The sequence below is a fragment of the Sminthopsis crassicaudata genome, chromosome 2, assembly GCF_048593235.1.
Source record: "Sminthopsis crassicaudata isolate SCR6 chromosome 2, ASM4859323v1, whole genome shotgun sequence".
Taxonomy (NCBI): domain Eukaryota; kingdom Metazoa; phylum Chordata; class Mammalia; order Dasyuromorphia; family Dasyuridae; genus Sminthopsis; species Sminthopsis crassicaudata.
In genome coordinates this window covers 342,974,504-343,001,757 of record NC_133618.1, presented here as the reverse complement: position 1 = coordinate 343,001,757, position 27,254 = coordinate 342,974,504, and the positions used below count along the sequence as shown (strand labels likewise).

The window sequence follows — 27,254 nt, the reverse complement described above, 5'->3', positions numbered from 1 at the left end:
TTAAAAAGTCTATGGATCCTGGCTAAAAACCCAGTATCATGCTATAAAAAAGTAAAAAACAGAAACTTACTCAGAACAAGCTGATCCCTTGAGAAGGGGATCTCTCTATGTACTTGTTCTCTAGCCCACTTAGAATTCATCAGTAATCCTTGGGCAATAGACGATGACACAGAATTACAAATGTTTTAATGATAATTTCTCATTTGACAGATTTAGGACTGAACAAAAGGTAGCAAAAGAAATTTGCCCATCTGCAAGCTATTAGATGCTAAAAGTCTATCACACCCGAGATTTCATTTTCACTTACCAGTGTAATATCTCTGGAGGCTGCTGCGGCACTCATATGTAAGCTTGGCTGTCTGACTGAACTACTGCAGTCTAGGGCACGAGCAAAAGTACCAACAGATCTGAAAGAGATGAGGAAAAAAAAACAAAAACAAAAACATGAATTTTTTGTAAAAGGTAAGAGTAACCCAAAAAGATGCTGTACAATTGCTAATATCCATGCATAGCCTTAACTCATCACTGATAACTTTTCTTTTTTTCCATTTAAAAATTTAAAACAAAAATTTTTATTAATTATAGTTTTTATTTACCAGATATATGCATGAGTAATTTTACAGCATTGACAATTGCCAAACCTTTTGTTCTAATTTTTCCCCTCCTTCCCCCACCCCACCCCCAAGATGGCAGGTTGACCAATAGATGTTAGATATGTTAAAAGTATAAATTAAATACAATATATGTATACATGTTCAAACAGTTGTTTTGCTGTACAAAAAGAATCTGACTTTGAAATAGTGTACAATTAGCCTGTGAAGGAAATCAAAAATGCAGGCGGACAAAAATAGAGGGATTGGGAAGTCTATGTAGTGGTTCAGTCATCTCCCAGAATTCTTTCGCTGGGTGTAGCTGGTTCAGTACTGATACCTTTTCTGATGACTACTAATGCCACCAAGCCTGAATTCATGTCTCCACTACCTCCTTATATGCCTTTTAAAAGTGTCTTTTGTTCTAATAGTGTCAATTTCTTCAACTAATAGGTTAAGACTGAATTATGGGTCATGGACCCCATGGTTAAGCTTATAAAACATTATTTCCCAAAACTAAACTTTATCCTTTTGTTCTAAAAGAGTCAATATATTCCCCAAAAATCTAAAATAACAATCAGAAAGGCCTACCTTATATCAAAAAATACTACACAAGAAATTAGAATCCCTGACTTGCTAGCTCAACCATTGATAAGCTGTATGATTTTGTCTAATTTGTTTCATACCACAGGACCTCATGTTTCTCTATGTGTAAAGTTATAAACTTTTAAAATCCTTTTCTACTTTGCCATAAGCTCTGATCCCTAATATTCTCTTTGTATTGTGGAGTTGTTTAAAAGAACATATAAATTATCATAAAGACAATGATGAATCAAGTACTTTTAATTAAAAGATAAGCTGAAAATTAGGAGAGGTAGGCTGATTTACCTGTCCTTTGGGAACTCATGGAATATGAATGTCTCTCAATCTGTGTTAACATATTATATTAAGAGCCTTCCTGTAGAAACAGCTAATGGCAAAATAAAAAATTAAATTTCAAAATATTCTCTATAACTCAGGAACACTGTTTCCAGAGATGAGAAAACACGCTGCTTTTTCAACAAATTTCAAGTGCCATAAAAATATGCCAAATAAATAAATAGGTTCTTCAATACACAAAAGCATAAGAATTGTTCTACCAGAATCAGTTATATGCTAGCAAAGTGAAATTTCTCTTTTAGGAAAAAAGCAAAAAAGTTTGATAGACATTATATTTGCTAGACAGGATTAAGGATTCTTAGTCAAAATTAAGTATCAATCAAAATGCAAAAGAAAAAAGACAACAACATAGACAAGATAGCTTCTATATAAATAACGCTAGATAAGGATATTGGAGCCTTACAAAGCAAAGTGGTTTGACCTGAGTAAGATGGTTATCATCAAATCAGGGTAGATGTATATGGAATCAAAGGATCATGAATTTAGAGCTGAAAGATATTTAAGAGATTATTCAGTACAATGCCCTTATTTTGTAGGTGAGAAAACTTAAGCCTATAGAAGTGAAAGAACTTGTCCAAATTCACAGAGGCAATCAGAATCTGGAAGCAAACCCAAGTCTTTAGACTTAAAAACTTTAACTTTTTGGGGCAGCTAGGTGGCACAGTGGATAGAGCACCAGCCCTGAATTCAGGAGGACCCGAGTTCAAATCTGGTCTCAGACCTTAACACTTCCTAGCTGTGTGACCCTGGGCAAGTCACTTAGCCCCAGCCTCAGAAAGGGAAAAAAAAAAAAAAAAAAAAAAAAAGTAAACTCATCAAAGATGCACACCTCCCTTTTTGACCAAATTCAATTTTGAGGGGACCAAGACCTCTAAACTCTCCTGTACCTCATGCAATCCAAACTTCCTTGAGGAGAGAAGGGAGCCTGGATGTGAAGAAGTTATGGTTCTAAGCCCTCTGCATCCCAGGGTTCTGGCACTAGCCTGGGGCTTGGAGATGCCAGGAATCCTGGCTCCATCTGAGTGTCTAAAGCAAATGAAGTTAAGTGATTCATTCAGGATAAATGACTTGCTCAACTAGTATGTCTGAGATCAGATTTAAATTTAGAACATGAGTCTTCCTAAGTCTAGGCTCTGTGCTTTAGCTAATGGTAACACAAAACTGGACAAATAACCCATAATCAAGTTTGATTTTAAAAAAATAAAACTCCTGGACAGCTAGATGATACAGTGGACAGAGCACTAGCCTTGAAGTCAGAAGGACCTGAATTCCAATCTGACTTCATACATTTAATGCTTGTTAGCTATGTGACTCTAGACAAGTCACTTAACCCCAATTGCCTGGACAAAAAACAAACAAAAGAACCCCTCCCCCCCCCACACAGACAGAATAAAGCCTACTATAGTTAAGTATGGGAAAGGTGAATTCACAGATAAAAAGCCATTTTTTATTAAACAACGCTTGAGGTACTATCTTAACAGATTGGCTAAAATGACAGATGAGGAAGACAACAAATGCTGGAGGGGATATGGAAAAATTAAAACACTAATTCACTATTGTTGAAATTGTAAACCGATACAAGCATTTTGGAGAGAAATTTGGAATTATGTCCAAAGAGTTTTAATCTATGTATTCCCTCTTACCACTCTTAGGTATATTTCCCAATATAACCAAGGAAAAAGGAAAAGAACATAGCTGTTTTAAAATATTTGTAGTAACTCTCTTTGTGATAGCAAAGAATTGGAAACTGAGATGTCCATAAGTTAAAGAATGATTACTGTAAGAAATGATGACCCAGTGGGTTTTAGAAAAACATGAAAAGACTTGCATGAAATAATGGAGATTTTCAATGAATGACCAAAAGAATGTTGCATATAGTAATAGAAATATTGTTCAAAAAGTAACTGTGAATGACCAAGCTTTTTTAAGAAATATGATCATTTAAATCAAGTATATGGGACTTAAAGGAAAATGTTATCTATTTCCCAAGAAAAAACTGATAAAAGAATGCAATATGATTCCACACATATTTCTATATCATATGTTGCCTTTCTCTCATGTGAGTTTGGGATGGAGAGAGGTAGATAAATCAAGAATCCAAAGAAATTAAAAATAAAATTAAAAGACATAAGAGCAATTATTAAAAGCTATTTTGCCCAATATATATCAATAAAAATGTCAATCTAAATAAAAAGGTTAGATAGTTACAAAAACAAAAATGGCCCAAAATAACAGAACAGGAAATAGAATACTTAAATAATACCCTTAGAAAAGAAACTGAATAAGCCATAAATTAACTCAAAGAAAAACCCTAGGAGCATCTGGATTTACAAGTGAAACTTTAAGGAATAATTAATTCCAATACTATAGGTTCGGGGGAAAAAAAAAAAAACCAACATCAGATAATAAAAGATACTACCAAATTTCCTTTTATGATACAAATGTAATCTTAATTTAAACCAAAGAGGGTCAAAACATAGAAAACAATAGATATATTTCCTTAATATGATTCAAAAAATTTAAATTAGCAAGCAAGTAACAGCAATAAATCACAAAGATCAACATGACCAGGCTGAATTTACAACAAAAATGCAAGAGTGATTCAATATTAGGAAAACTATAAGCATAACTGATTATATTACTAACACAAATTTGATTATTCTAATACATAAAGTTTTTCAAAAATTAAACTCATTCCTTTAAAAAAAATGCTAAAAATCATAGGAATAAATTGAGTCTCCTTTCCCCCCCCCACAAGGTTTATTAACAAAAGAGGAAAAACAAATACACCTGATCGTCTGGTTTAGAGAAGAAAAAAACAGAGGTCTAAAAATCCCACCATTAAAGATGACCCTGAAAAAAAGGTGAGTTGGTTCGACTAAGACAACATCCTATTTCTACAAAAAGAGGAGGCTTTTTTAATGGGAAAAAGTCCACACCAAGACAGATGGTTTATTGTAGATTTAAAGGCTTTTGAGTCTATCCTCTAGCTCCAGAGAGTAGAGGTTTATTTGCTTTTGAATGGGAAAATTCTCTTATACGAAGAAAGTAACAATCTTTCCCAAAATCAGGTTTTTATAGACTTGGATACCAAACACTTATTAGGGAAATCTGATATGATTTTTTTTTCCTCCATCTAACCACTTCCTTTCTTGTCCTATCCTATTATATAGCCAATGTTTATGCTGGAAATATATATTTTTTTTTTTTTGGCTTTGCAAGGGACTGTCAAGTCTTCTCCACCATCACAATTAGAAAACTGTCAATTCTGTGGCATACAGAGGTCCTTAAACAACCACACATTGCTACTAGAAAATTCAAAGTTTCCTCTATATGGAACTTTGTCAGCAAGGTAACATTTCTAATTTTTAGGATACCATTCAGATTTACCACGGCTTTCTTTCCAAGGAGCAAGAATCTTAATTTCATGTGTGTAGATTTAAACCCACTGCTTCCATTTCTTCTCCCTTTATGTGTGTCAGGAAGTAATGTGACCAGGTGCCAAGATTTTAGGTTTTTTCTTTTTCTTTTTTTATTTGTGAAGCAATGGAGTTAAGTGATTTGCCCAGGGTCACACAGCTAGGAAGTATTGTGTGTCTGAGGTCATATTTGAACTCAGGTCCTACTCCATGCTCTATTCACTGCACCAGCTAGCTACCCCAAAGACCTACGTTTTTTTGATGTTTTTCCATTCTCCTGTTTTCACCATCAAGAGGGTTCCTTTTCACTTTCTACTATTCACAGTAGTAAGCATCTGCATATGTGAGATTAGTGATCTCTTTCTCAGAAATGTTAATTCCAGGTTTTCATTCATCTATCATGACATTTCACATGATGCACTCTGCATATAAGATAAATAAGCTGTCAGCATACAGTTTTGTCATACTCTTTTTCCAATCTTAAACCAATCAGTTGTTTCACATTTGGTTCTAATTGTTGCTTCTTGACCTGCATACAGGTTCCTCGAGAGACAAATAAGATGGCTTGGTACTCTTACCTCTGAAGATTTGTCACATTTTGCTGTGATCCACAAAGTCAAAGGCTTTTTAGCATGGTGAAGGAGTACTACATGCTTTCTTGGAATTGTCTTGCTTTTTCTATAAATCCAGTGAATGTTAACAATTTGGTCCCTAGTGTTTCTAACTCTTCAAAAACAAGCCTGTTCCTCTCTTAATACTTGCTTCACATAATGCTGAACCCTAGCTTGCAGAATTTCAAGCATAACCTTGCTAGTATGTGAAATGAATGCAATTATTCAGGAATTTAAATATTCCTTGGTCTTGTGATCTTTAGGATTGGGACATAAAATGATTTCCTATATAGCTGCCAAATTTTCCAAATTTGCGGGCATATTGAGTGTAGCGCTTCTATTGACCTTATTGTTATCAATGCTTGCTAAGATCCACTTGATTTCATCCCCAAGACCACACCATCATTATTACTGATATTAAAATCTTTTTTTATATAATTTGTGTTTTTACCACTTCTTTTTAATATTTTCTGCTTCTGTTAAATCCCTGCCATTTTTGTCTTTTGTCACTTATATGATAAAAATAAATGTGTTTAATTACATCAATTTATCTATATTTATTAATATTCATTTTGATTGTTTACAGACTTTGGATACCAAACCCTTATTAGGGAAATCTGATATGAAGATTTTCTTTCCTCCTCATCTGACCACTTAACTTTCTTCACCAACATGTATTAATGTTGTCTGTGTTGAAACTTTTCAGGTACAAGTAATCAAAGCTATCTATTTTACCTTTTGAAATTGCCTCCATCTCTTGTTTGGTTAAGAATACTTCTTTGGAACACAAGGTTTTGCAAGGGTAAATGTTGAAAACTATCTTAGTACGTATTTTGAAAATAAAAAGCTATTATTAAAAAAAAAAAAAAAAAAAAAAAAAAAAAAAGAATACACCTCCTATCCATAGCTATGAGAAAGGTGTTTCCCTGTTGACTTTCTTATGATCTAATATTAAGGTCACATATTCATTTAAACTATATTATGGAGTATGTATAAGACATTGGTATAAGCCTAATTTTCTTTCAGAATGCTTTCCAGATTTCCTAGCTTAAAAAAAAAAAAAATCAAATAGGAAGTTTTTCCCAAGGTAATTTATATTTTCTACTTCATCAAACTAGTGTTCCATCTAGAGATGGAATCTGGTGTTTCTGAATCTGCCTTAAGTCAATTTCAACATAATATCAGAGTTTTGATGACTGCTGCTTACAATATAATTTGAGGTCTAGAAGTATTATTTCCCCTTCATTTTTAATATTTTAAATATTTTGTTTTTCCAAATGAATTTTATTTTATTTTTATCAATCTCTGTCATGTATCCCCTTGGCAATTTGCATGCTATAGCACTAAAGGTGAAAACTAATTTTTGGCAGCATTGTCATTTTTATTATATTGGTATGGCCTAGCCCTGAATGCCAAATATTTCTCCAGTTACTTGGCTGTGCACATACATACATACATACATACATACACACAGACATCATATATATATATATATATATATATATATATATATATATATATATATATATATATATGAACACATACACACATTTCATAACTGAAGCTATATGAGTCTTTTATGTGCTTTGGGAGGTTCATATCTAGATTTTTTATGCAGTTTATAATTATTTACAATGGGAATGCCCTTCTGTTGTACGGTAGAACAAATTATAAACATCTGTCATTTATTTTTGAGGGTTTTGTAGTCTGCAAGTTCACTGGTACTTATTGATTTTCCAAGTATACCATTTTGTCATCAGCAAACACAGTTTCATCTCCTCTTTTTACACATCTTTAGAAATTTAATTAATTTTTTCCTATTCTACTGCTATTGTTGTATTTCCAGAACTCTTATCAAATAACAATGAGAATAGGCACCCTTACTTTACTCCTGTATTTACTTGAAAATGTTCTGGTGTACTTCCATTTCACATTTACTTTGGATTTTGGAGAAATGTTTTATTTAAAAAGTCTTATATTTTGTAAGATTTTTTAAAGCATAAATGTGTTATACTTTGTCAAAGGCTTTTTCTCCATCAATTGTGATGATCTTATTGTTTAGAATGTTTAATTTTTTAATATGATTGTGTTGCTTTTTAATGATGAATAATTTCATTTGGTCATAATGAATGATTTCTTGGATAAATGACTATAATCTGTTTGAAAGAATTAAAAAAAAATTTTTTTTTAACTTAATATCTACCAATGATACTGGCTCATTGTTTTCTTTCCACTGTTTCACTTGTCCCTAGTTCAGGCATTAGGACTATATATGTTTCATTAAAGAATTCTTATAGGGTGCTTTCTTTCTCAATATTTGAAAATAATGTATGGTATAGGTACAAACTTATTCTGTGAATCCATCCAATACAGTATTTGTTTTTCTCTATTCCTTCAGTTTTATCTTGCCTTTGTTTGTAAAGGGATTTTATTTTCTTATCCAATCTATCATTCATTTTTTATTTTGTTGGATTATTTAATCCATTCCTACATAAAATTGTATAAATTAGATGATATTTTCTACTCTCTAAAGTTCAGGGGTTTCCCCTTTGGTTTCCTTTCTCTTCTAATTTTAAACAGAATATTATGTTCCTATACTAACTTTTTTCCCCCTGTTCCCACCAACTTTTTTCCTTTACTACTACTGATCCCATTCTTATTTACTATCCCCCCAATCTTTACTCCTTTTAACTCTTCTTTAATTACTTTACTTTTATTAATTCCTTTCTTGCTTTATCTAGTTATAGATCTCTTCCCCTTCGTTTTCTCAGTCACTCTCACTCCTTAAGCTAATTCTTTTTAATAGTTTTTATTTTCAACTTCTTACTTTGTACCTCTTTCCAAAAGATTTCTAACTCTCATGATCCATTTTCTCTTTCTTTCTCATATATGTGACCCCTAAAATCATTTGGTCTCTCTCTCTCTCTTCTTTTTTTTTTTTTTTTTGTATTTTTCATACAGAACATTCAAAGTATCTATTCTAAGGCTGTTCCTTATATAAGCACCTTTCATTACTTTCCATTTCCACTGGTGCCACATTCTCAGAATGGCAATTACTATCTGAGTTAGAGGGGACACTGCCCCATTGTATCTCTTCCCCAATATTTATATATTCCTCGTTTGATGACTTCCTTCCCCACTCCCTCTCCATTTACCAGTATATCTCTGTGTGCATAATTCTCTCACTCCTGATACCATTTGCACCCAATCAAGACAAGTAGATTTTACAGGCAACAAATTCTCCAGGCCTTACCCAGTGAAACCTTCATCTCTGACCTTTACATACATACACCCCTTCCCACCTCCAAAGTAAAACCTCCTTCTTTGCCCGGTCCTTTTTAATCTCTGCCCCTGAAATATCTCTTTTCTTTCTGTAATCAAGGCCACTTTCTTCTTACAGATAATCCTTGATTTGACCACAGAATAATACTGATTCTTTTTTCTTTTTCAGTGGTCCCCTTCCTATCTTTCACATATCTTTCTTCTCCCCACACTGTAAAGCATTTCTACAAAGAAAACATTCACCTATAAGCAGTCACAATGAAGAGGGGACTCCAGAACTCTGAAAATCCTTGAAGGAGTTTCCACAGATGATAATCTCTATCTCTCTCTTCACTGTTACCTCTGCAGAGTTTCTACCTTTACAACTATTTTTTTTATTTTATCTTTAGAAAAAAGCTTAACTGGTCTTTTGGCTGTCATTTGTCATTATCTGCATTTATTCACTCCTCCTACATTTCTGTGAAGTATTCAAAAATCTCTTCATTTCCTTCTTTCTAAAAAAATGTTCATATTATTCATTATTAGTGAGTATTCATCCTTTATCCTGTTAAGACTAAGATTTTTAGGACAGGTCACTTTGGGTCATATCTGTAGTTACAGATTGGAATACATTTGGAATACATTTTTCCATCCCTTATTTCCTTTTCTAGTAGGTGTAAAATACTCTCATGTTATTCAAATGTCCTTTGCTTTTTATTAGGTGCTTCTTTAGACAGCTTGTAGAACTTGTTGTTTCTTAACTGAATTGTTAATTTAATCATTATATTTTTTTGGCGTTTGCAATTTAGATTGTTTTCTTTTTAATGGAGATCATATGTGAATTCTTTTAATTGGGACTTAATTCTCTATGTTCAAAAGGTCTAGGCAGTTTTTATTATTTTCTTCAATGTAACAGCAAGATTTTTTTTGTCTTATCATATTCTTCAAGGAGACTTATGATCCTTAGATTGTCTCTACGCATCTTGGCTTCGAGATTCCATATTTTCCTTGCAAGGTAAGTATATTTTCAATTAATGTTACTGTTTTTTGTTTCTCTTCTTCCTATTTTTCACTTCTGTGTATTAGAATTTCTTATCTATTATCCATCTGATGCTTTGATGGGGTTTGTTGCAGCAAATTCAAATTTTTCTATAATTCTCATTTGTCTTTTAAAGTCCTCAAGAACAATTTGTTTTGATTCCATGTTCTCAAATTCCACAGAGTCCTCCATCTTATCACATATAGATCATTTTGATGTAATGTAATTTTGTGGTCCCCTGATCTTGATGGGGCTTCTGTTCTAATGGGACAGTGGTCCTGGGTCTTCTGGCCTTGGAATCTGCCTCAGGAAACTCCCACAGATCAAACTCCTCAGATAATAGTGAATAAGACCCCCTCCAATTCATTGCTGACTGGTAATCTTGTCAGTAATAATCTGATCAACCAAGAACCACTCCTAGAGATCACTCCTGTTACCTGTGCAACCTATTAGTAGCTGCTGGGGATCTAACTTGGATCTGCAGAATAGATTCCTTCATGTGAGAAGATGATAACAATACAAGGAGACTGAGAAGCAGTTGAATTCTGACCTCTCTCTCCTCTTCCCTCTTGCCTTCAATTTATTTCATTCCCAATTCACAAGCAACATCTGTATCAGTAAAGGCTGCTTTGCAGTTCCTTCAAGAGTGATATACTTCACAGCTGTGGGGGCTTTCCAAAGAACTGACCCACCCTTTCACATTTCAGCATAGTCTTTAACACACTCCTTCCTACTATGAGCCATAGAATTAGCATATTTATGATTGAAAGCTGTATATCAGCTTGCTATCTCCTTGCTTCAGTTTCTTTACTGAATTACCTAACAATTTAGTCTGCTTTGTAATGAAGTACCACTACTTTCAATAAAACTTTGCCCTTGACTAGGAGATGGGTTCAAGCCTGCAAATTCTTTTGTGACAACAGCCTGGGACCCCAATCTTTTGGGGCTTCCCCTTCTCAACCTCAACATTTGGTGGCCTCGTACAGGCTTGATTTCCTCTTTGTCAAGGTACCTCTCATTTTTTTCTCCCACAATTCTACAGTAGGGCCCCCCCCAAGCCAGTGAGAGAAGGCTTGTCTAGGTGGTTATGAGCTCCACACTCAGCAAGTTTTCCTGGACTGAGGATATCCAGACTGGGAAATTCTTGCAGTTTTGGGCTAAGTTCCTAGGAAACCTATGCCACTTTTTTACCTTCTCTGGGATGCCTGAGAAGACAAATGCTATGGGATAGCTTTTGGCAAAATTGTAGTGCTTTTTGGCAAAGATGGGACAGTTCTCTTTCATGTCATTCTGTGTATGTCTGCGTCTCTGTATAGAATGCCTGTCATGTTTGTTCTGTGAGCTAGATTTTGTTATTCTCAAAAGTTGTGTGAGACAAACATCTTAGCCAATTCTCAAAATTTTGAAAGCAATGATCAAGAAGCTTGACAATTAGTCATTTTAAAATTGAAAAAAATAAAAAATAATTTAAAAAAATTCCTGAAACATCTCAGTTGTGGGGATTGTTAGCAAGATCAATATAGCCCAAGTCTCTCTGTTTGCTAACTCTTCTCATTTCAAAACTGTAGGGAAATTCAAATTCTGCCTCACCTGCAGAAATAGGGGAAGCAAAATCATGGGGATCTTCACACACTCTTGCCCAAACATCTCCCCAACCAGCTTTGGGGGGGAAAGAGGGGAAAGAATAATGCTCCATGATCAGCATTCCCTGAGCCTTGGCACCAGTCATCTCAGCTTTCAGCAGGTTCTGTCCAAGAACTTCCTGGAAAGAATTTGGGTAACCCTGATAGCACCAAGAAAGCCAGTCACAGACTATGCATTTGGTAAGACCACCATTCTGTCTCAATTGTAGATATATATTAGTTATGAAAATTTTTCGCTTCCCAGTTTCTGGTTTTTTGTTTTTTTTTTTAGCTTTTTATTTACAAAATATATGCATGGGTAATTTTTCATCATTGACCCTTGCGAAACCTTTTGTTCCTATTCCAACTTTCCCCCTTCTCCCCAACCCTCCCTCAGATGGCAGGCAGTCCAATACATATTAAATATGTTACAGTATATGTTAAATACAATATATGTATACATATCTATACAGTTATTTTGCTGCACACGAAAAATCAGATTTAGAATGTAAAAATAACTTGAGAAGGAAAATAAAAATGCAAGCAAACAATAACAGACAGTGTGGAACACAACATGGCATTTTTACTCTCATTTCCCATAGTTCTTTTGCTGGGTGTAGCTGGTTCTATTCATTATTAACAATTGGAACTGATTTGGATCATCTCACTATTGAAGAGAGTCACTTCCATCAGATTTGATCATCATATAGTATATGCCCAGTTTTCTAATTTGTCAAGAGAAATAATAGATGGTGCTATAAAGTGCTTAGCATAAAACATGCTATATGAACATTAATTACTTTATTGGATATAATTGCTTTAAAACATGCTATATGAAAGTTAACTGCTTTATTGGATATAATTGTTTCATATTTGATAACTTTATAGGTTTTTTAAAAATGTGAATTCTAAACAATTTTAAAGGAAAGCCCACTAAAGGGATCTATTTGCACTGATAGTGCTAACAGAATAGTTTTGAAACTTTTAGGAAAACAGAAAAGCAGTTTGCCAGTACTTTAAAATTCTAGTTATCTAGAGTCAGACTTCTGAGGACTCTGTGAGTAAAAACACCTTTACCTGACTCACAAAATAGAAATGATTTGCGTAGATTTGGAAAATAACCAAATTGCAATTCAGTTTGTCTAGGCTCATTAACTAAAGTTAAGTCAATTTTAAAATCTGTTCTCTCAATTTTAAGAATTGTCTTGTTTTCTCCTTAAAACAAAAGGGAAACAATTTGGCTATTACTTAGCAAAGTTTTAAAAATTGTTAACTAAGTTACTTAAGAATTATTGTCATCATGTTTAAGTTTTATCAGTTTATCTCCAAGTATGAGGTGTGAACTTTCCCCCTTCACAGGGAGGAGGGATCAAATAGCATGGCCCCCAAAAGCCCTAAAAATAGTTGATGTGGGCAATTTAGCAAGCTCAGCCTCTTTCATGGAGTCTCCGTCAAACTCCCCTCAATTTGTAAGCTTGCCAGTTTTTTTTGAAACCAACAGGGTAAGTATCATCAGCCCTGAGAAATGAGCCTGTTTAGGATTCATAGTTATTTACTAAGAATCTATAAGTCTGCATAATGCTTGATCCTTTGCACCAGGATAAGTTTAAACATATAAAACACATTAAACCAAATCTCTTATGGGTTGAAGTCAAGGTAAACTTTAAAAATAATGTATCTAGCCTTAAGCTGCAATTGGTAGCATATGCTATTCAAGATCAAATCACTTGGGGTTGTACCTAATATTCTTTTGAGTTCTGAATTTAATTGCCTGATCATTAAGTTAGTAGCCCACCCTTCCAGGGAAAAGGCATCACCTTTTAACCTACCCTAATTATGAAAGACTTAAGGAATTTACCCAAGAAGTTGAGGAGAATCCTGCCATCTTTCAGGTACAGCTTGTAGAGGCTCTAAAAAAAATAACACTAATCTGGACCCAACTTCTTCAGAGGGGACCACTGTCTTTCAGCATGCATTTTATTAATCAGTCTGCCCAGATAATTTGGAGGAAGCTGAAGAAAGTTAGTCTTGGGATCTCAAATTTCTCAAATTCAGTTGTTAGAAACAGATTTTGGAGTCTTTAATAATAGGGACTGAAACAGCTGCAGAGGAGCAGAATGAAGCGCCAGAGCAAGAAACAAGGATTAGGCTCAATTTTTAGCTGCTGACATAGCCGGGAACCAACAGGAGTTTGTGCTTTAGATGTTACAGCCAGGGCCACTAGGCTCAAAGTGTCCTCAGAAGAAACTCACAGACCCTTGCCCCAAGTGCAATCAGGAAAGTCACCGGAAGACTGCCCACAGGGGTTAAGCACTCCTCCAATGCCCTGTTCCCCAGTCTCCTCAGGACCAGGAGTGATGGGGTTTGGCCAAGCTTACCCTCACTCCATCACAATGACCGAATCCAGGATGTGGCAGATATGTGTGTGTGTGTGTGTGTGTGTGTGTGTGTGTGTATGTGTGTGTGTGTGTGTGTATATATATATATATATATATATATATATATATATATATATATATATGTACACATATATATGCACACTCCAGTACTCTGGTTTCACTTGCCCTTCCCTCCATAGAGTAATGGGGATTGAAGGGAAACTTAAGAATTGTTTTGAGACTTTCCCTCTGCCCAGCCAGTTTGGTGGACTGTTATTTAAACATTATTTTCCTATTATTCTCTCCTGTCCTGCTCCCTTGTTGGGATGTGATTAAATGGTGAAGTTGAGGACTCAATTTTCTCTTTTTAGACCTCCAGATGAACTTTTTGTGTTTTTCTCAAAGCCCTCCCAAATTCCCTCTGAAATCTGGGAAGTAGGAAATTCCTCTGTCCAGGACCAAGGAATCCTTGGGCAGGCCACTCATGCTTCCCCAGTCTTAGTAGACCTATGGGATCTCAGTGTTTTCCCTCATAGATAGTCAATAGAGCCTGAGTCTAGGGAGGGATTACAATCCCTGATTGAGATTGAGAAATTTCTTAGGCATCAATTTTTAGTTCCCTGTGAATCTCCCAGCAACTATCCTTACTCAGATCCCAGGGGATTAATGATTTTCCCACTCTAGATCTTAAAGATGCTTTATTTCGTATACCATCACATAAAGACTCACAATTTCTTTTTGCCCTTTTTGAGGCAAAACCAGGAGAACGTTAACCCCCCCCCCCAACAATGCACATGGCCAATACCCACCCAATAGGCTTCTCTGACAACAAGCTATACCAATCCTTTCCCCCAGGCAAGGTTATAAGGTTCTTTTTTTTTTTTTTTTTTTTAAAGGCCCACAAAGTCTTATCAGTCTGTTAAGATCCTAAAAGGTAAACTAATCTCTTGTCTAGCCTTCGCCCTACTTAAAGAAAGGGAGGCAGAACTCAGACTTGCTTACTTCTCAAATAAACTTGGATGACCCTTAGAATTAACTGCCATAGCCCCTCTAACTCTGGAAGCCTCTAAGCTTCACCCTAGGCCAAACCACCCCTCCAGGTTCTGAGCATGTTTGCCCTCACAGAATTTTAGAATTTGGGAAAGGAATGAGAGTGAACATCTCTACTGAATCCAAATATGCTTTTCATATTTTGCATGCATGGAGAAAAAAAGAAAGGAGACTTTGACAGCAAAAAATTCTCCTATTAAATATGGAGGACCCGAGTTAAAATCTAGTCTCAGACACTTAACACTTCCTAGCTATGTGACCCCGGGCAAGTCATTTAAGCTCAGCCTCAGAAAAAAAAAAATGTAATATATATATGCAAGAGAAATAGGCTGTGCAGCTATCCCTAACCATGATACCTTTACTTCCCCAGCTCAGAAGAAAAGGGACAAACCCTTTCTCCTAAAGCGTGGTTTCAAACACCCTCAGGTCAGCTTCTAATTCCAGCCCAGCTCTTTATGGCACTTAAGATTAACTTTCTTTCTTTCTTTCTTGCTATTTATGAAAGCTTTTGCTACTAGTATCTTCTCTCCAGCTCTTTTGGTGTCCCTCTGTGGGTCCCTGCTAATGGGGAGATAACTCCTTAGTCTTTAGTCAGGCTAGGCAACTTCATGGGCAATGGGGGACTCAGGGTTGTTGGGTTGCCCTCAAGTATGCTCAAGGCAGCCCACATATGGGACCTGATGCATTATTTTGCAAAGGCCCCTTTCCCAAATGTCACCATCCCTACTCTGAATGCCACCCCATTTGTACTAGCTACCTCCCAGGGGAATAACTTTAACCTCATTATCCTTTGTCTTCTTGACTATTCTTTGTCTTTTTGCCAGAAAGGATCTCTTATCCATATAATAATTATAGGATATCTATTCCAAAATTATTTTGGTAAGCTTCTTCATATTCACTTGAAAAAAAAAAAAAAAAGTTCTCCATTCCTTGTAAAATCTATGGTCACAAGCTAGGACAAACAATTAAACAGATCTGTCAAATATGCCCAATTTGTGAAAGGGCTGCTAAACCCTCATCCTGAAGCCTATCTGGAGGAGGGGTACAAACTTAGGGAAGGACTAGCAGATAGATTCTACACATATGACCCCTCTCAAGGGCTTCAAATTGTTTTTTGTTTTTGTTCCTTGAAGGCTCAGGTTTTTGCTAAAGAAGATCAAATCCATTTAATAATTATATCCACTCTGCATGTCATCCTTTCTACCCAAAGTTTAACACCTTTTTAAACATTATGGTTCTTGCAACCTAGTTCATCTGAGTACTCCTGCTTCAGACTTCCCCCACCTCTTCAAGGAGGCAAAAGCGGGGATTTGGGGGAAAACATTCTTTGGTATTTATCCTAGAACAGCTGTCTGGATGAGAAGCATTCATGATAGACTCATCACCCTCCCCAACCTTAGTCTGGGTAGAGTTCCTGGTTTATTGTCCCTACTAACTCATTTTTAATTATTCTTTTTGCTCACATTTAGCCCCTACATTTTTAACTTTTTTGTGAGATTTGGGGTGTGATTAAATGGTGAAGTTGAGGGCTCAATTTTCCCTTTTCAGACTCCAGGTGAACTTTTTGTGTTTTTCTCAAAGCCCTCCCATATTCCCTCAAATCTGGAAGTAGTAAACTCCTCTGTCCAGGACCAAGGAATCCTTGGGCAAGACACTCATGCCACCCCAGCTATGAACCTGCAACATTTGTTTACTCTGAATACCATTGCTAACTGATTTTGACACTCATTATCCCACTGAATGCTGCTGCCACCATCTTGCCTCCCCTCCTCAGCCTGGACCCCCTTACTGGGTAGTGGCATCTCTATTCCTTTTGTCAGTCTGAAGCAGCTTCATTAGATGAAACCTCCTCCATCCCTTTGTTCCAAATGAATTTGAGGATGACTGCTTGAGGAAGGAAAATGATATATTATGATTTTTGTAGTCCCCTGAACTTTGGGGGGCTTCTGTTCTAACGGTTCAATGATTCTGGGTCTTCTGGCTTTGGAATCTGCCTCGGGAAATTCATATACCTGATCTATCTGATTAGCCTCAGGAAACTCCCACATATCAAACTCCTGAGACAATAGTGAATAAAGCCACTCCAATTCTTTGCTGATTGATAATCTGGTCAGTAATAATCTGAATAACCTGAGAACCACCCCTTCTGGAGATCATTCCTTCTGGAGATCACTCCTTCCTACTAAGAGCCATAGAATTAGCATATCTATGATTGAAAGCTGTGTAATTATATCTCCTTGCTTCAGTTTCTTTACTGCATTCCCTTATAATTCAGTCTGCTTTGTAATGGTGTATCATTACTTTCAATTAAACTTTGCCCCTTGACTAGGAGATGGGTTCAAGCTGGCAAATTCTTTTGAGACGTCTAGTGACAACATTCTAGATAACTTTCGGGATCCCCCCTTTCCAACCTCAACAATTTCTCTTTATTTTGCAGTATTCATTGACTTATGCAGTATTTATTGATTTATCAGATCTAAAGGCCATAATTCCTTCTGCTGCTATTGTATTTCTTATTAATTTATCTATTTAAGTTCATAAAGCCTTTCCTCTTCCTACAATCTTAGTACTTTCAGCCTGCCCACTTTGACATGTTTTCCTTTTCACTCACTTCTTGACTCCCTCCCCTCTAACTGTGATTTCTTTGGGGGAAAGTATCTTGAGATATCTCAGCCTTTTTCCACACCCAGCAATTTACAGATCTCTAGAGTAGGCCTCTGCCCCAAATGATTTTTGAGTGGTCAGCACTGATTCTAGTTGGATGCTGAATTTTTTCCTCAGACCTGGTGAAGCATCTTAGTGCCTCCCTCCATGCACAGTGTTCCTCTATGGTAATTCATCCAACTTCCTCTCTTTTTCAGTAGTCAGGTCAGGCACACGAAATTCAAAGACTGTTTTCCTTAACATTTTTTTTTACCTGACATGCTTTTGTTCCTAAAGGGGTGTGACCAAGCTGTCTATGAAGCCCTAGGCAAATTTCCACACAAAAAGAAAGAAGTGGAATGGGAAGAACTGAGGTTTAGAAGTTAGTTTTAATGTTAGCCTATGTTGTGTTTTTGGGTTTAATAGTGATATTAAAGGGGAAGGAATGTCAGAGTCAGTGAGTGGCAGTTCTTGGGCTTTTGGGGATTTTCACCACACTAGGAAAAAAAAATATAAAAATTCATCTGAAGGAACACAAGATCAAGAATATAAAAGGGATTAAAAAAAAAAAGGGTAAGTTCCAGATCTCAAGCAACATTACAAAAACATGTAATTATTAAAATAGAGATAAATCAGTAAAACAGCTTAGGTTCTCCAAATAGTTACATGATTTAAACATGGATGACATGATAAATTAATCAGTAAAACATGGAAGAAATTACCTGTTAGATTTATCAAAAGGGAAAGAACACATGACCAAAAAAGAGACAGAGTTTCTGTAAGGTTCTTGATGGGTTTTCTGAAGGTGTCTGGACAGCCTTCCTTTCAGGTGAGTAATCACCATAAGAGCAGCCAGGTCTTAAAGTCCAAATTCTTTATTGCCTCCTTGCCTGGGGCCCGGCTAGCTTTCTTAGAGGCCTTCTAGAGTCTTGGTTTCAGTAGAGAAAATGCAGGAGGCCAGGCCAGCCACCAGAAGCCTAACCAAAGATGGATTTGAATCTCTCTTTCTCTTTCTCTCTCTCTCTCCTTCACTCCAAGAGCTTAAACTCCTGCCTCCAGTTCTCTTGTTTTCTCTGCCTCTGAATTTAGCTGAGTTTGTCCGAGCTTATATGCTTTCTTATCATAGGTGTGAATCTTGTAGAACTATATTAAATACTAAATACTCGTACTGAACTATTAAGCACCATGCTAAACTAGATAAGCATTGTCTTTATCAATTCCACTAGTTTAACACCTTGTAAGAATCCTTGTTTCAAGTTCAGAGTTCTGGCCCATAACAAGTTTCAAAGGAAGAAAAGTGGATAATTTTGGTTTCATAAAATTAAACCATTTTTTTGGTACAAATAATACAATGCAATAAAGAATAGAAAACATAGAAACAATAGAAAAGTAGAAAATTGAGAAATATCTTTGTAGCAACCTTTTCTGATAAAGATCTCATTTCTTAGATATATAAGGAACTGAGTCAGTTTTAAAAGCAAAAAATGGCATTTCCTACTTAGCAAAAGGTCAAACGAACAGGAAGTTTTTGTAGGAAGAAATTAATACTATCAACAACCATATAAAAGCACTCTAAGTTATTGGGTTTTGGGTTTGTTTGTTTTTTTTTTTTTGCTATTTGTCAATTGGAATTAAATGACTTGCCTAGGGTCACACAGATAAGAAGTATTAGGTGTTTGAGGCCAGATCTGAACTCAGGTCCTCCTGATTTTAGGGCTGGTGCTCTATCCACTGTGCCATTTTGATGCCCCTAAGTTATTGTTAAATGTAGAAATGTAAATAAAACAACTCACTGCACTACTTCCCACCCGCTAAATTGGGTAAAATATAAAAAATGACAAATGCTGGAGGGGCTGTGGCAAAACAGGAACACCAATGTACTAATGCAAAGTTGTTTACTGGTATAATCATTTGGACATATGCCAAAATAGTAATACCACAGCTACTGCTATACCACAGCAATACCACAACTACCGCTATAGACCAAGAAGATTAACAAAAGAGGAAAAAAGACATTAATGTACAAAAATGTTCATAGTAGCTCTTTTTGGAATGATAATGAAATTGAAAATGAGCAAATTATTTATTTGGGGAATGGCTGAGCAAGTTATGTTATATAAATATGATGGAATAGTATCAAGATATAATAAAGGTGAGTTTCAAAAAGGCTTAGATTTATCTGAACTGATTCAAAGTTAAATGAGTAGAATTAATATAATAGGAATATTTTGAAGATAAATAACTTTGTAAACCTAAGTAATTGTGATCAACATAATGACTAATCATAATTCCAGAGAACTCATAATGAAACATTTAGATAAGAGAAAGGATTCAGAGCGCAGATTAAAGCATAATTTCTTCCCTTCTTTCTTAGAACAAAAATTAAACAGGAATTTGTTTTGTATGATTATAGAATTCTGTGATAGGTTTCATATTTCTTGCTTTCTCAATAATGGGTTAGGCAAGGGGAAAGGGAGAGCAGAGGATTTAGGAACTAAAAATAAAACTTTAAGACAATATATAATAAAAAATTTAATTCCAAAAGGAGGAAAACAACTGTTGGATTAAGAAAATCCTCATGTTGGTGGATCAATATGAGCTAAGCACTGAAGGAAGGTAGGAATTCTAAGAGCTAGAAATGAGGAAACAATATATTCCAGGCATTGAGGCAAGACACCAAAAGTCATGTACTTTGAAGAAGGAGCAGATCAGTCTGACTGGATCATAGTGATGATATTGGGTGTGGTTAGCAGAAAAAATTGATTGATAAAATTAATCCCTAAGGCAGGTAGGGAGAAGGCATTGATAGAGATCAGTATACCTCTAAGGTTCCACAGAAATCCAAATTATGTCAAACCCCTGAGACCCACTCTCTGCAGGGATCTGCAGGAGTCTCACCTTGCCATATCCTGTCAAAAATCCCAGTCATAACCTTGAAGTTAAATTTTCCCTATAAAATCGACTTAAGGACCATGGGTTTGCAGCTGCCCTCCTTTGGATCAGTCAGCATTCTGCTTCAAGGTTTTTTTTCCCCTACCCCCTATGTCATATGATATCTCTCCTAATTCTACTATGCTGCTCAACTCCATTTCTCCTTATAACTAACCATTTTTGGGTACTAAGTCCCTTTCAGGATTTAGCCTGCCACCTCATAGGGTACTCCCTTTCTATGGAATAATTTTGAGTTCCACTGAGGAATTTGTATTTCATATGCTCTCCCACTCATATTGACCATTCCTGGTGTCTATTGTATCCCTTCATTTTGTCTGTAACCTGTTCCCTAAATAACTATCTTCTGCCAAAGAGAATGGCCATTGTGAATTCTTCATGACTGAACCCCACCTTTTGGTGCCTACCACCATCTGGTATCTACATCACTTACATCAATAGGATATATAAAGATGATACTGGCAAATACTTTAGGAAAAACTGGTCCAAGCTAGGTTATGGAAGGTTTTAAATGCTATGAAGTTTTGATTTTCTTCTAAAAGCAATAGGGAGACAAACAAAGATTCTTGAATAAGGGAGAGATTATTTTTGTGGTTGTGTGGAATAGATTGGAGAAGAGAAACTAGAACCAGAGAGTTCAGAACAAAATTACTAAAATAGATCATTAAAAAAAATATATAAAGACAACTCCATAGGTCATGTTAATAGATAAGAGGAGACACATATTAGAGACAGAGACTAGGGAAGTACAATATATAAAACATGACAGCTTATTAGATATAAGAAAGAGCAAGAAAGAAGAAATACACAGTATTTCCATTAGAATGCAAGTTTCTTGAGAGATAATTTCATTAATTGTATTTGGATTTTGAGGACCTAGGACAGTTCTAGTAAGGAGTAGGTGCTTAATACTTATTGCTTGATAAATTTAAGAGATTATTATAAATTAAGTGATTATTTGTAACTTTGGAAATAACGTGGGAGTCTTCAAGTGAAAAACTAGACCACAGTTAATCAGCCACTTCCTAAAGAAAAAAATCTTGATCCACAATCTCAAATGTCTATTTTTTTGTTCCCCTCAACTGTAGCCCGATATTATCTCATTCCAAATGTGCAAGCCTCCCCCAAACTCCTTCTATCTTCTAGCACTCATTAATACCTGGTTTCCTTTTGACAATAATGAATATCCCTTCATTTTTTTTCCAACAATGGTTGCACCTTCATTCATCCATCCCCCTCTCCCTCACTATCACTGTTATTTACTAATTTCTCTTCCCTCTGCCTCCACCCAATGTTTGGCTCACAGCCTTAACCTCCACCTAATTCTCTCGAATTCTGAGGATTTTGACACTAAAATGTCCCTTCAAATGCCATAAATTCTTATTTCTTCAATTTACTCAGTTCTTAAAACTTACTTCTGCATCCCACTTTACATAAACACAGGGACAATCAATATTCTTGTTTCACTTTACTTCCTGCTCACTCTCCAGTCTGTTCTATTGCCACATTAGCTGTCACATTCCCATGCATATAGCCTTCAATTCTTTCCAGCTCCTTTTATGTTTTATCTTATCCTATTAGAATACAAAATCCTTTAGGATAGGGCCCATCTTATTTTCTTATTTTTATATTCCTATCACAGTATTAATAATGAACACAAAGGTTAATAAGCATTCTTTTTAAAAAAATTTTCCATGAGTCAAAAGTGCTCCATGTCAAATACTCTGAATTTCATTTATTTCACCATAATATTTTATCTTTTCATCTGTCTCTAAACTTTCTTCCTCCTAAACTTACTCTGTCCTTATTGTTACCTCCAATCTAACTGTACTGTAACATACTATTCGAAGTCATCACTCCTTCTCCAGTGATACTTTCTCTTTTCTAACAACTCTACATTAGCTTCAGAAATGCTTGAACCTCTTGCCCCTTTGCTCTATAGCCAATTCTTTCTTGCTAAATCCCAATCCTCATCTTTAGTCTTTTCCTAACTATTGGCTCTTTCACTGCTGCCTATAAATATTCCCAAGTCTTCAAAAAAACTTCATCAGAGACTACTATGCCTGATAACTATCATCTTACACATTTGTTTTCCTTTTCAACTAAAAACGAAATGAAAAAGCTTTCCATAATATGTTAGGATTCTTACAAGGTGCTAAGTCACTGTAATGGATGTAATTATCTAATTGGTTAGATGGTTGATCTAATGGTTGATCTGATCCTACAAGGAGATGTTATGGGCCAGAACTTGAGACAAGGTAATATACTTGGTTCACACCTTTAAAGAAATTCACTCATTGGCTCACACATTGGACTTTATACCTTTAGAGAGCATATAAAAGGACACTGGGAGGAGATTCAGAGCCAGGATTCAGTGGATTCACAAGTCTAGGAGATTCACAAGTCTAAAGGAAAAGCCTGCTCATGGACTTCCAGGAGATTCAGAACTAGGATTGATTTCCAGGAGATTCACAAGGCAAAAACCCACAATCCCACACTCTTGGAAGCAGAGTCAGATTCATTCCCACTTCAACCTTCGTGCTGGCGGGAGACACTCAGACAAGTGCTCTCAGGAACCAAAGGGAGAGATAGGCTTCTAAGAAAGCTAACCAAGCCCACAAAAAGAGTCAGAATTTTGAAGGGCACAATAAAGGATCTGGACGTTAACTCCTGGATGCATTTTGGGATTATTGGAATTGGATTGAAACTAAGACTGCTCCCAGAAGCTCCTTAAGAAACCTGCACATAGAGAATGATTATAATTTAGAGAAGAATATTACAATAATAAATACCACTATTTCCTCTCCTGTCATTTAAGTCTTTTGAACTCACTGAAATGAAATCACTCTTTAAAATTATAAGTATCTCTTAGTAATTAAATCCAATAGTTGGTTCCTCCTCCCATCCCCCTAACCAGTCCTCATCCTTCTTGACTTCTCTGTAGCTTTTGGCATCAAATTTTCCTTCTGGATACAAATCTAAGTAATCACTCCTCAGTCTTTTTTTGCTGGATCCAGATCACGCCCACTAATTGTCTCCTAAGGCTTTCTTGTGCTCTCTTTTCTTTTTGCTTCAGGATTCCCAAACCTATTTCCTATTCAATCAACTATCATGCATCTACACTATGCTTATCACTGGAGAGTTAAATACAAAGGCTTAAACAGTCTCTACCCAGAAGAAGCTTACATTCTAATGAGACAAGAAATACATTAAAAACAACAACAACAAACAACATAAATATAAATATATGCAAAGTATAAAATGAAAGGAAGTTTAAAAAGGAGGTCACTAAAACTAAAAAAAAGAGAAAAGAGAGATTTTAGGATACAGAAACCAAGGACTCCTTTAATCTTTAATTATTGTCAAGTAAAACAGTATGGAATTCTGTAATTTCGTTTTATGACCAAACTTCTCTTTCTATCTCTTCCCACTATCTCTAAACTCTTAAACATATGGGCATATCTAACTTGACAAAAGAAGAAAACTTAAGAAACCATCTTTATTATAAGACATAGAGACCTTCTTTTCTTTACAAGATTCAAAATATTAGTTTAGTGCCTATTATTCATTGAGAACGGGAAAGCCAGCAAAAATTCTTCCAGATAGGAGATGGGAGTAATATGTGAGGAAGACAGAAAAAGCCATCTTGGCTTAACTGCATAGTGCTGATATATAATGAAACTTGAAAAGTAGCTTGGGATAAGAATGTGAAGAGCTGCAAAAGCTAAATAGAAGAGTTTATATTTTATTCCAGAGACAATAAAAATCTTTCATATTTATCAAGAGGAAAAAAATGCTTACGTTAAAAAAATCATTTAAGCAGAATATAAAATGGACTGAAGTAATGAGAGAGACATAGTAAGGATAAAAATTAGGAGACTGCTGCAATAATATACATGGGGTGAGGAGAGCTTACATCACAAACTGAGTTTCAATTGGTATTGAGTATAAGGGGAAACTGAGGACTTCCTAAGAACAGTTATTTGAAGAGAACCCCAAAACTTAAACCTCTCACTTGATAATTCCAGACCCAATTCAAGGGTCTGTTAATCAAGGCTCTGGGAAGGAGAACAAAAGACCTGCTCTTGTAGTAGATCTATCTGATCTCCTGGACCTTTACTTAACTTCTTAGAAGACGTTAACTAATTAATGAACTGGAGGCATTCTAAGGATCTATAAACTGAGTAATCTCTATTTGTTGAGGAAGCCTGAGGTAAACCAAGTCTCCTTGGTTATCCTAGTTTAATGGATTACTTACCTCTAAACAAATCTCTTTGTAAGGGGATTAAATGGTTTCTTATAAAATCATTAAGGTAGATTGAAATTTAATTTATCTAGGGAAATGAAATAGGGTAAACAGTCATAAGCAATTGCAAAACTGACCATCATAAAATTCAGGTCAAAATTTAACCTGGTCCCTTCTTAAGTGTCCAAACTTCCGAAATTATAAATCTCTCCACACAGAATACAATCTACCCTACTTGATGATCCTGAGAGAATGGCATATTGAAGAGAAGTATTTAAAAAGACTGAATAGGAAATAATGAAGAAATGATCACGGAAATTTGATAATACAAAAATAATATGAAAGCAGGAAGCAGGAAGAGATTAAAGGTATAGCGAGAGAAGATGAGGAAGAAGGAAAGAGGAAGAGATGAAAGAAAGAAGGGAAAAAGTTAAATTTTACCTCTTTCTCAGAAACTAAGGAGGACAAAGAGGTAGGAAGGGATTTTATAGAGGCTTTAAATACGTATTGGATACAGGGAAGCACAAATAAATGGCCTCAATTTTGTCAATAAAATAGTAAGAGGGTACTCGATGAATAACAGGGACTAAAGTAGTAGTTTGAATCTTGAAAAGAAGGCCTCTATGTCTTATAATAAAGATGGTTTCTTAAGTTTATCTTCTTTTATCAATCTAGATATGCCCATAGGTTTGAGTTTAGAGGTAGTGGGAAGAGATGGAAAGAGAAGTTTAGTCATAAAAGGAAATTACAGAATTCCATACTGTTTTCCTTGACGATAACTAAAGTCATGGAAAATAAGAAGGTTTATGAGACCAGGTGTACACTGAAGAGTAGGTGTAAGGAAGAACTGTGAAAAGCTAAGATATACACTCTCATTTTGGTATAGGATAAAGTGGTTAATGTTTTATAGAAGCTATTAATCATCTTAAGGACTATAAATAAGGAAAACATATGACCAAATCCTGCCTGATTATAATAATGTGGGTGTTAGTGATGTAATATGACAATGATTTTGTAGTCCTTTGATTTTAAGGGGTACTTCTGTTCTAACAATAAGTCAGTAGTCCTAACTCTTCTGTCTTTGGAGTCTACTTCAGTAAACTCCCATGCCCAATCAGTCAAATGGCTTCTGGCCTCAGAATAGTCCCACAGACCAAATTCCTGAGACAATAGTGAATAGATCAATCAGTTCACTTCGGACAGACAGATAGATAATCTGTTGATTAGTGATAACCAAATTCCTCTGGGCCACAGAATTAGCATGTCAATGATAGAAAGCTAGATAAATGTGTCTCTTTGCTTTTGTTTCTTTGCTATATTTTTTGGAATTCAGCCTGCTTATAATGGTATTACAATTACAATAAACTTTGCCCCTTGACTAGGAAATGGGTTCAAACCTGCAAATTCTTTTGAGACACCATCTCACAGGTCTGTGATCCCAAACTTTTGAAGTCCCTTTCCCAACCTCAACATTAGTGCCCAAGTCACATAACTTCCCTAAGCCTCAGTTTTCTCATTTGGAACATGAAAGGACAAACTAAAAACATCTTTAAGGTCTGTTCAAGCTCTAGACCTATGATCGACTAAAGTCAAACAATATTAGAAAAGAGGGATTTTTTTTTTCCTCCTCTTTGCTTATGTATATACCTCTAATGTTTTTCTGTCTCTGTTTCAACTCGTCCTAGTTAACAAAGGGAAAGGTTAAACAAACATATACTTGTTGATAGCTTCCAGGTTTCCAATGCAAATAGTATTAGTTTTTTGTTTTAAATATGTACTTTTGTTTACATAAAAAAAGTGCTTTAGAGTTTTTAACATAAGTATGCACTGATGGAAGTCTTTTCTACACTTAATGATAAATGATATAGTCTTGCTACATAAAAAGAATGTAATATTAACATACATAAGTAGTAATAATGAATGAGGAAATCAAAGAAGTAGGGGAAGATTTGTAGGAATCTCAAATTTCTAGGAGAGCTATGAACATAATGCTTATAGAACAATGAAAGACACAAAAGTCTTATTAGCTAATTAGCTAGAATGAGCAATCTTGATCCTAAACAAACTTTCCTCTTCCCAAGAGAATGTCTTCAGATGAGGAATGCAGCAAAATAGCTGTCAATATAATTGGTATATGCTCAGAAAGGTTTAGTTTGTGTGGAATTAACTGAGTGACAATACTCTCGTGGAAATATAGCCCTAAACTATACCTTAATACTTAATACATATATATAATATAATAACTTTATTATATATAAAAGTTGCAGGTGTTGGTCCCCCTCCTATTTCCCATCACCTATTAATTAGCATCTTTTAAAGGGAATTTATTCTTTTATTTCTGGGTTACATTTCCAAGATTGGAATGTAAGCCCACACTCCTCCAAACAAAGGGAGAAAAGGCCACGTAGGGGTAGAGACTTCTGTGTTCAAGGTATTAAATCCTGTATTTTGCAGTTTTACTTTGCACTCCTTTTTACTGACAAACACCTTGTCAGATGAGAGATGCC

At 35.4% G+C, this 27,254-nt stretch overlaps 1 protein-coding gene across 9 annotated transcripts in view; it reads right to left on the bottom strand.

The window, feature by feature from the left end:
- The window catches only part of LOC141556459 (metastasis-associated protein MTA1), a 610,678-nt gene that overhangs the window by 73,923 nt on the left and 509,501 nt on the right, over positions 1-27,254 (bottom strand). For all 9 annotated transcript variants that reach the window (XM_074290601.1, XM_074290600.1, XM_074290604.1 and 6 more), the window contains one exon: positions 308-407. In XM_074290601.1, coding sequence (XP_074146702.1) covers positions 308-407 — 100 coding nt within the window. The remainder of the gene's footprint in view (positions 1-307; positions 408-27,254) is intronic.